Source organism: Populus trichocarpa, chromosome 10 (genome assembly GCF_000002775.5).
Source record: "Populus trichocarpa isolate Nisqually-1 chromosome 10, P.trichocarpa_v4.1, whole genome shotgun sequence".
NCBI classification, from domain to species: Eukaryota; Viridiplantae; Streptophyta; class Magnoliopsida; order Malpighiales; family Salicaceae; genus Populus; species Populus trichocarpa.
This window is the reverse complement of record NC_037294.2, coordinates 8,074,470-8,083,784: the sequence shown is the minus strand read 5'-3', so window position 1 is coordinate 8,083,784 and position 9,315 is coordinate 8,074,470. Positions and strand designations below refer to the sequence as shown.

At 34.8% G+C, this 9,315-nt stretch overlaps 1 protein-coding gene across 5 annotated transcripts; it reads right to left on the bottom strand.

The window, feature by feature from the left end:
- Positions 1–2,517: 2,517 nt before the first annotated feature.
- Positions 2,518–8,958, bottom strand: LOC18102411 (coilin). Of its 5 annotated transcripts, none has more exons than XM_024609338.2 (14): positions 8,393–8,958; positions 8,235–8,299; positions 7,851–8,120; positions 7,486–7,641; positions 7,214–7,369; positions 6,329–6,398; positions 5,539–5,616; positions 5,100–5,319; positions 4,912–4,952; positions 4,177–4,374; positions 3,847–3,918; positions 3,611–3,760; positions 3,071–3,233; positions 2,518–2,958 (listed from the first exon to the last, which is right to left on the bottom strand). In XM_024609338.2, exons 1-14 carry the CDS (start codon positions 8,567–8,569, stop codon positions 2,771–2,773), a joined length of 2,004 nt encoding a protein of 667 aa, XP_024465106.2. In that variant the 5' UTR covers positions 8,570–8,958; the 3' UTR covers positions 2,518–2,770. The 5 variants fall into 5 exon arrangements, with proteins under 5 accessions (XP_024465106.2, XP_024465105.2, XP_024465107.2 ...); XM_024609337.2 differs by having other exon boundaries at positions 5,088–5,319; positions 8,393–8,957; XM_024609339.2 differs by having other exon boundaries at positions 5,088–5,283; positions 8,393–8,957.
- Positions 8,959–9,315: the final 357 nt, after the last annotated feature.

Below are 9,315 nucleotides of genomic sequence, written 5' to 3'. Positions count from 1 at the left end.
ATTTGCATTCAGTTTCTGCAATTTTTTTTGGAGTGATATTTTGTTTTCCGCTTCTGCAAAATCTGGTATTTCGACTTTCCTTCAGCTTCTGCCATGACATCTACTACCAAAGAGATTGTTTGGTTACGTTGGTTACTTGCTGATATGAGAGTTTTCTTTTCTCATCCTACTATATCCTATGTATTGTGACAACCAGAGTTCTATTCAGATTGCTCACAACTTGGTTTTTCATGAGCGAACTAAGCACATTGAGATCGAATGTCATCATCTCAAGCATGGCACCATTACTATGCCTTTTGTTCCTTCTTCCTTGCAGATTTCTTTACCAAGGAGCATTCCATCTCTCGTTTTTGTTTTCTAGTTGGCAAACTCTCGATGCTTGTAACTGCCGCATCGTGAGTTTGAGGGGAGATGTTAAATAATATTTATCTAGTCTTATTTATTAAGGGTAGAATAATATTTTTAGTTTAACCTATATATAATTCCTTTGTATTTAGGTTAACTTAAGCACTCATAATAAACATATTATTGAGAATTCTAGCCTCCTTTTATGTTTGATCTGAATTACTTTAACACCATGCAGATTTTATTTAAACCACAGGTTCGCGAAAAGCAGCTGAGAGAGTTTCACTCTCCACTGTTCACTTAAGTGAACAGTGGAGAGTTAAACTCCATTGTTCTGGCCAGACCAGGTCCGGTCCAAAGCTAAATGCATTAAACCGGGTCCGACCCAGTTAAAAAAAAAATAATTTTTATTTTTATTTTTAATTGTGTTTTATTCGAAAAATTACAAGGAGATCGCTTGATGACGTAGCATTTGTAGAATTTGATCGCAATCCTAATTTTGTTCTTGCCGGGTCCGACCCAGTTAAAAAAAATTCAATTTTTATTTTTATTTTTAATTGTGTTTTATTCAAAAAATTACAAGGAGATCGCTTGATGACGTAACATTTACAGAATTTGATCGCAATCCCAATTTTGTTCTTGATGATATTTTATCTGATGTTGTTGCACGCTTAAGAAACCAAGAAAACTGTAGTCCTTGTCGGATGGATTTCGTACGTGATGAAATTGTAGATCGTTTAATGGAACAATAAAAAATATTTGATATCAATATTATTTATTTCATGATGTAATAGCAGTAGTTAAATCTATAATATTTAAATTAAAAACTATATATATATATATATATATATATATATATATATATATATATATATATTATTTTGTAACCTCAATTTGAAAAGCATTCTTTAACCAAACACATTAAACTACTTTTTGTTCAACCTCAATTTCAACCACAGTTTTAACCAAATATATATAAATATCAAACCAACATCAACCAAAAAAAAAAAATTTAAAACAATTTTTTAAAATCATAACCATAAAAACTACCACAATACCAAATATCGGTGAGCTCACGGCTTTTTCAATACAAGAAATGGAAAGCTGAAGTAAACTTTTACGTTGAAGAGAATTTGTAAAAATAAAAAGAAGTTGTAGTAGTAGTAGTAGTAGTAGTAGTAGTAGTTTCTTTTAGCTGAGCTCTAGCTGGTTTCGGCGATGGAGAAATGAGAAGGGAAGAGGGTCGAGAGAGAGAAGCTAGGCCCAGAACAAAACAACATATGTTCGGTTTTTTTTTTTTTTTTCAATATCTTCTCTTTTTTCTTTTTTATTTCAAGTCGAAATTTAGATTTCTATTAAATTTCAAAAAGAGAAGGGACAACTTAAAAGGTATGCGTATGGTTTATATAGTAAGTGAATTTATTTTTTATATCAACATTCTATATTCAAGTCTAAATATTAATGCACCCGTTGAAGAGGATATTAAAAATCCTCTCAATCATTCTCTTAAATTGAAAAACCAAACAATTGTAATTTTTTAAAAAAAAAACAAAAAGAAAATTTGTTGTATATTTATTTTTTTATTTTTTAAAATTTATTTTTAATATTAGCATATCAAAACAATTAAAAATATCAAAAAAAATAATTTAAAATAAAAAAACTCAAAAACACTTTTATATAAAAAAAAATAACTAAAAAGATAATATTTGAGATTATAAAAGTAGTTGGTTTTCAAAATATTTTTTATTTGAAAATATATATATAAAAAATATTAAAATAGTATTTTTTATATTTTTTAAAATTTATTTTTAACATTAAAATATCAAAATAATCTAAAACTGTAAAAAAAAAAATTAATTTTAAATCAAAAAATTTTAAAAACACAAAAAAAAAAAGCATGAAAAACACTCTCCAGTCTCCATGTTGATATTAACACCTTCCTCTAAGAAAGAGACGTCAAGTTCGGAGAAAAAGACACCTGTACCCACCTTCACAAGTCGAACTCTCTTTAGACCCCCTTCAGTCGATGCAGGTCAATAAATACAAACCTTTAATGGGAGTACACCCGTCTCCTTTGTTCATCACTGAAGTGCTTACTCCAAAATTGCAATATGATCTTCTTTTTTTCTAATTCAACAAAAAAAGTGCATTCCTATACGGAGAAAGCGGTGATTGAATGAAGATCTCTAAGCAGCATAAAGGAGAGAATTGACAGAAAGGAGTTCCACTTGGGCACTGCAGTTGAAGGTAAGAGACGACACTATACAAAAAAGTTGAGCCATAAATATCCCTTGCATGTTTCCATTACATGTACCTCAAGCAAAATTTAGCATCATCAGTGAAATGCTCACCCACCTTGTGGTTGCAAAATTATGGGGATAGCAAATGCACAGCCACGCTACTCGATTCATTCATTCTGTGCTCGTCATAATTCATTTTGTGCTCTTAATAAAGCAACTGTTGGACCCAATGCGCTGCCCCTCAAGGCCTTATAGGACCATGGGCTCCTGCCTGAACTCTCAGGTTTTTTACAGCTATCTTCCTGAGATAGCCATGCCTTCTGTGCTGTCAAAGCCTGGTTAGTTTCTTCCCATGGATTATGTTTTCCGTTTTCTGAAGTACAAGAAAGGTAAGTAAGCATGTTTACATTGATCGTATTGTTATCATTGCTCTTTGCACCCATCATTAACCCGACTCTTGATGTAAAAATAGTTGGAAGTAATACCTTGAGCAGAAGTACCAGCTTCGTGGTTGTTGTTCAGCTTGAAACCAGTTCCAGAATCTTGATCCCTTACATGGACTTCATTAGATCCACCAGTAACTGATTTTGCTGACTTTATATTGCCATGGTGAACAAGGCGAACTTCAAAAAGTGCCGAAAACTTTATCTGGAGAAGAGCTTTACTTGTCAACTATCTTGATTGAGAAGGACAAACGAGAACAGTTTGGCCTAAGGTTACTAAATCTATCATTTAGGCAACTGCAAACTAGACCACAGCCCAAGACTTAATCTAATAGCCTGAACGTTATGTGAATCAGTGAAATAACATAAAATTTCCAAGAACTAATCGAATCCCATTTGTCAAACACTTCAAAACTGAAGAACTCCACCTTAATCAATGTAGTCAGATCCCTCAAGTTTTTGGAAGCACATTCAAATTCTGTGTTCACTAAACATAGAAACACACACCGAGACACCCACCTAAAAGAAAAAAGAAAAAAGAAAACATACATATATAAGAAATGCAATGCAGGGCTGACATACCTCTAAGGAACCATCGTCCTGATAAGGGGATGTTTCTGGTAGTGCATCGGATGCCTCATCATCTATCTTCTCAGGAATTACTGGATATTCTGGTACTTGGGCCAGCATAACTATATTGGATTCAAGATCATATTTTGATACCTTTCCAACCTATGGACAGAGAGAATATGATGAATGGTATGCTCTGCCAATAAATAATGAGTTGAAGATCAGTTTTATTACACAAGAAGCCCTACACGGTATGATGAGAGCTCAGGGGTCCAGGATGATGACAGCTCAACCAAACGATAAGCAATTACATCACCTTCCTGCAAAAATCCAAGAATAACTAGATGCTTTGGCCTCCATACGAGAAACAAATTTGGACTATGCTCTTTGCAAATTAGGAAACTTTCAAGACAAATACAAGTTTGAGAGATCAATCAACAGATCCAGAGTAGGTCTTAAAAGTAAACTAGCAGTCACTATCACCATATAAAGCCCAGTTGCCACTGTTTATTTTCTACAATAGAAAGATATAGATATCAATGCAATGAATGGCAAATGAAGTTTTAACAAAAACAAACCTTTGGCAAGCTAGCATAGAGTGGAAACTCTTCAAAGTTGGTGCAATCATATACAGGTGTCTGTTCTTCAATAGTAAGACTGCTGTAAGACTCTTTCTTGAAATTGTTATAATCATTCCTTTTACATGACACCACTTTCTCTTTACCCCACTTTTGGCCCTTCTTTTTGCTTGTTATTCCATTCCACTGAAATCTTTCCTGAAGCAGGACACGAAAACAGAAATTCAACATCGATTGAAGCTAAGAAAAAGTGATGCCATGACAACATACAAGTGTAGCACACACTAAGCAATTTTTTTACAAGGAGCACACACAAAGATATTGTAAGAATTTGAAACTACAAATAGCAGAACCTGTTGACTAATTTATAAAAACAACTATACATCAAAATCCTATTTCACTGCAGTTCCAAAAAATTACAACAAAAACCATTTGTGCAGAACATTTTAGCACTCCCCCAGATACACCCTCATAAAGCATGGTATAATTGTAGGGCATGTGGAAGAGAAACAAGATTATAGAGATGTTGAGCACAAACATCTTAGGACTTACAAAAGTAAAAATATGCGGGAGTGCTAAAATGTTCTGCAGAAATGGTTGTAATTTTTACTTACAAAACTTAAATGGATAAAAGAAATGCATGCTAGAATATATCTCATCAAGGTATTTAGTATTCAAAACATGAGTGTAGAGACAGATATGCAGTAAAAAATTAAATGGATAAATGAAACATACAATAGAAACGTGATTTTGCGGCACAGCATGATCAGAATCCCCTGGAACAACAAGCAAGTAGGTGTGTCACATGACTGAATGGTGTATTTACAGTACACAAAATTGTTAATCACTTGGAACAGCCTTGTGATAAAATATAGAACTCTTCAGCCACATAAAAGGAAGAAAAGACACACCGAGCATTAGACCTTTCTTGAGCGGCTCAAAACGAATGTGTCCCGGCCTGATCACTACGGGAACAACATCACCCTCTACATCACTATCTCGCTCTCCCAATTGGTTGTCTTCCCTGAGTTTTTCTTCAGAGGTTTTCTGACTTCCTGGTTCAGGTGATTCTCCAGAAACATTCTGATTATCCTTTTCAGATGATTGCTGATTGATATTCAAAAGCAACTCCCTCTTATTTTGCTGTAAAATTCAACATAAAGCAAAGCAGTGTAGCTAAGAACTAATTTTCCCGTCAACAGCACCCAGGTGTGTGTGTGTGTGTGTGTGCGTGCGTGTGTGTGTGTGTGTGTGCGCTTAACCTAAAACCTGCTCCAAAGACCGTCCGCAAAAGCAAAACAGCTAAACCACATGAATACACTTGGAATAACCGGGTTGGAAACTTAAAAAACACCAACGTACTGCTTTCTTTTCAGCTTTGAGTTGTTCCTTCAACCAATGCCTCTTGGCCTTTTTACGCCTAGCACTTCTACTGGGGCACTGACAAGAAAGGGAAATGCAAGTGTTAGAATCGTTGCTTGCATAGGGAGGCCAATAGCCTCTGGCTTGAGCCCCTTGGTCCACTGGTCATACTTGCAAGACCCCTAGCCTAAAAGTTCAGATAGCTTTAAATGATAAAAATTAACTTTCAAGTATGCAAACGCTCTATTCCCTTTCTTGTCCTTTTCTTTCACAATTACCATTAAAGTTCGTGCTAAATTGTCCCTTTGTGTTCTGTAAGGGAATCATAACTATCCATGCATTGGTCCTCTATGGAAAGAAGGGAATGTATAGGAATACATGATATCATTTCTGTAGAGTTTTATGACCACAACACACATCAAAATTGACTCTGACAATTTAGCTGCACTAGCTCCTTCATAAATACATACAAAATCATGGTTGTTTTCCATCAGAAAGAGAGCTGAGCTTACACACGCAAACATTCACAGAACATGTTTAATACTATGCAATGGGTGGGGTTTAGCCAAGTTTTAATAACATGTTATAGGAACAAAAATGACTCAGCCTTAACATTATTCAAATTTAATTTGATACCAGTAGACTTTTTTGCACAATGAAAAGCTGCAGGTGGCAGAAATCATTACATCATGCTGAGTTTCACCCAATTCCTCAATGAAAGACTACAGCACATCTCAGAATTAAAAACACAAATGTTAGCCATATGTTCAGTAAAATGATAGATCAAAACCTTTTTAGATCCAGAAAGTATATGTGAGGCATCCACACTCCCATTTCCATTTTGTTCAGGCTGGCAAGACCTACAATGCAGAAGGGTAAAGAGATATTCAGTTAGCCAAGTAAAAATGAGGAAAAGAATCGAAGACATCATGAGCTATAAAGATGCCTCCCCTCATGAACAAGCAATATTTTTGCACAGTCATGTCATACAGGAGGGACCAATCATCATATCATGTTTTCACATTTCTAGAAAAGTGGATCATAAATATCAAAATATGAGTAGAACTTCAATTGAAAGTTCTAGTATAGGAACTAGACAAGACTTGGAAATCTTCTTTATCTCTAAATAGCATGTTCCTTGCGTTGGAAATAGCTCCTTGTCAACTTCATTGAGGTACATCCCACTCGCCGAACAACGACACACAGACAACCATGGAAAGTTGTGGTCAAGATTGGCAATGAAAAGACAGAATGCCTTAAAAGCCTTGGAACTAGTCCAGTGAAGTTGATTTGGAATTGCTGATCCAAAACTTAGTAGCAACTTTTTTTTGGAAAAGGGACACTTGGGACAAATGTCACTTATGCCTACCTTATTGCATTAGGCTTCTATTTAAGCAATCCTTCAATGTTGTATATGATCCTAGACCCATCAAATGATGTTCTGGGATAGGTCATACCCATTCCCATTCCAAGTGATCATAATAATTGGAATTCTAGGTAACATGAACATGAAGTAACACATAGCTCAAATCTTACCAGTGCCACCAACAATGAATGATGATGAAGAATATCTCATAGGTTTTTTTATATATATAAATAGGAAAATCTTATAGTTAGAAACCTACTAAGGAAGAAAAACGTGGTTATGTGTGAATAAGGATCTTACAAAACTTACTTCTGTGCATTAATAGTAGCTTCTGTACTCTTGCTACTTCTTTCATCTGCTTTAAAAAAGCTCAAAGTGCCATTCTGCCCTGCGCAGACACTTGTCACAACATTTTCTGAAACTTCCATACATTTTTCAGCACTAGCAGATTTAGTTTTCTTCCTCCTGCAGTGTAGAAGTTTCCAGAATTGAGTGCAAACCCAAAAGTTCTAAGAGAAATTGTAAGAATTTTACAGTTAAAAAGGTGCACTAATAGGCACTAAGAAATTTACAAAACTTACTTCTTAGTGTCACGCATAGCTTTCCTACTCTTGCCACTTCTTTCATCAACATCAACAATGCCCAAAGTGCCATTCTGCTCTGCAGAGACATCAGTCACTACATTTTCTGAAACCTCTAGGCATTTTTTAGCACTAGCAGATTTGGTTTTCTTCCTCCTGCAGTGTAGAAATCCCATTATATAATGATTTCTAAACCAGCTACTTCATCTTTGAACTTGTTTTGAACACAATGAAATTACTAGCTGGAGTCTCTAAACTACAGATACGCTACAAATAGCGCAAAACATGTGTCTGTGTAACATAAGATACATATTAAAAAATTCTTATTTTTCACCCCATTTTGAGAAGTAGCACAGAAACCATACTTTGGGCTGTGAGCATCCTTTGATGCCTTTCTCTTCTTCGAAACTGCTTTCACTTCTGGACTATTTTCTACATCCTCCACCTCTGCAGCAACATCCACCTCTTGTTCACTTTCATAGCTGTCAGATTCCTTTTCAAATTCCTCATTCGCAAGCAGATTCGTGCCTGTGGTTACCGGTGGCTTGTCAATTATTTCCACCACGTTCAACGAATCATTCAGCCCATCATCTATCTTGATAATTTCAGTAGCCGTGCCATCTTTCTTTATCACTCTGTTACAGATATTACATTATAATATAAATAGCACTAAGTGTTATTTTCCACAGAAAAATAATATATATATATATATAATTAACTAACCTGGCAACATATAAAATTTAACTAACCTGACAATATCTTTATCATTCAAAATACAAGTGGACTCAAAAGGCGGTAATACAAACCCTTCCATCTGTAACCGTAAAATAAAATCAGAAGGAAGAAAAAGAATTTTAAGGACTGCCAAAAAAAATTGCAATTTATTAAAGAGAAATTAAATACTTACAGAGAGGAAGAGGCCGCTGGGGCATGCATTGTGGAGGTCGAACACCTGGAGGATATGGGAGGAGAGATCGGAGATGGTTTTGTGTTGGGGTTTTAATAGAATCCAGCACTTTCTAAGTCCTTCCGTCGTCGTAGTCAAAGCGTTGTCGAGCACTAAGCGAAGCCTGACCGTCTCCATCGCCCAGCGATTGAAGAGAGAGAGGGGCGGAGGCAGGGAGGGAAAATTTCAAGCAGGAATGGGGTTGCCAAGATCGGCACTTTTAAACCCTCTTTCTCAGTGGCTTTGGGGTTTTGAAAACAGTACTGTAAAATGTCAGATTTTACAAGAGCGCGTGTACCTTCTAAAAATCCATGGCTGAGCTGGTGAAGAGCTGCGAGTGAAGATTTATGCTCTCTATGCTTTTCAATTCGAATTTCTCTGCTCATTAATATTGATGGCCATTGCAGAGCATGCCTTGTTATCGAAAGCCTTCTTCAGCGAGTAAAGATTATACATGATTTCTACAGCATTCCAAACACACTTTAATGTGTTACATCAACATCTTATCATTATTTTGCTAAATGATCCAAAAGCACATTGAATTTTCGAAGAAGCTGACATATAACATGTTAATTTTTATGTTTTAAAAATATTTTATTTTTTTATTTAAATTAATATTTTTTTATGTTTTTATATTATTTTGATGTGCTGATATTAAAAATAATTTTTTAAAAATAAAAAAATATTATTTTAATATATTTATAAGTGAAAAACATTTTAAAAAATAACTGTAACCATATTTCTAAATACATTAATACGCCCGTGAGTTATTTTTTTGTGTCATGTTAAAAAATATATTTTTAACAATCTTATCCATGATCTTTAAAAATATTAATTTCACCACCATGAAATATTTTTTGATAAATAATAGGTTCTTTCAACTA

Bases quoted from the DNA above. Each gene is read 5' to 3' on its own strand.
- LOC18102411 (XM_024609337.2), bottom strand. From the start codon at position 8,569: ATGGAGACGGTCAGGCTTCGCTTAGTGCTCGACAACGCTTTGACTACG. The intron at 6,399-7,213 runs GTAAGTTTTGTA...TCTGCATTGTAG, and splicing joins GCTACTATTAATGCACAGAA to GTCTTGCCAGCCTGAACAAA. The intron at 3,234-3,610 runs GTATGTCAGCCC...GCTCTTCTCCAG, and splicing joins AGGACGATGGTTCCTTAGAG to ATAAAGTTTTCGGCACTTTT.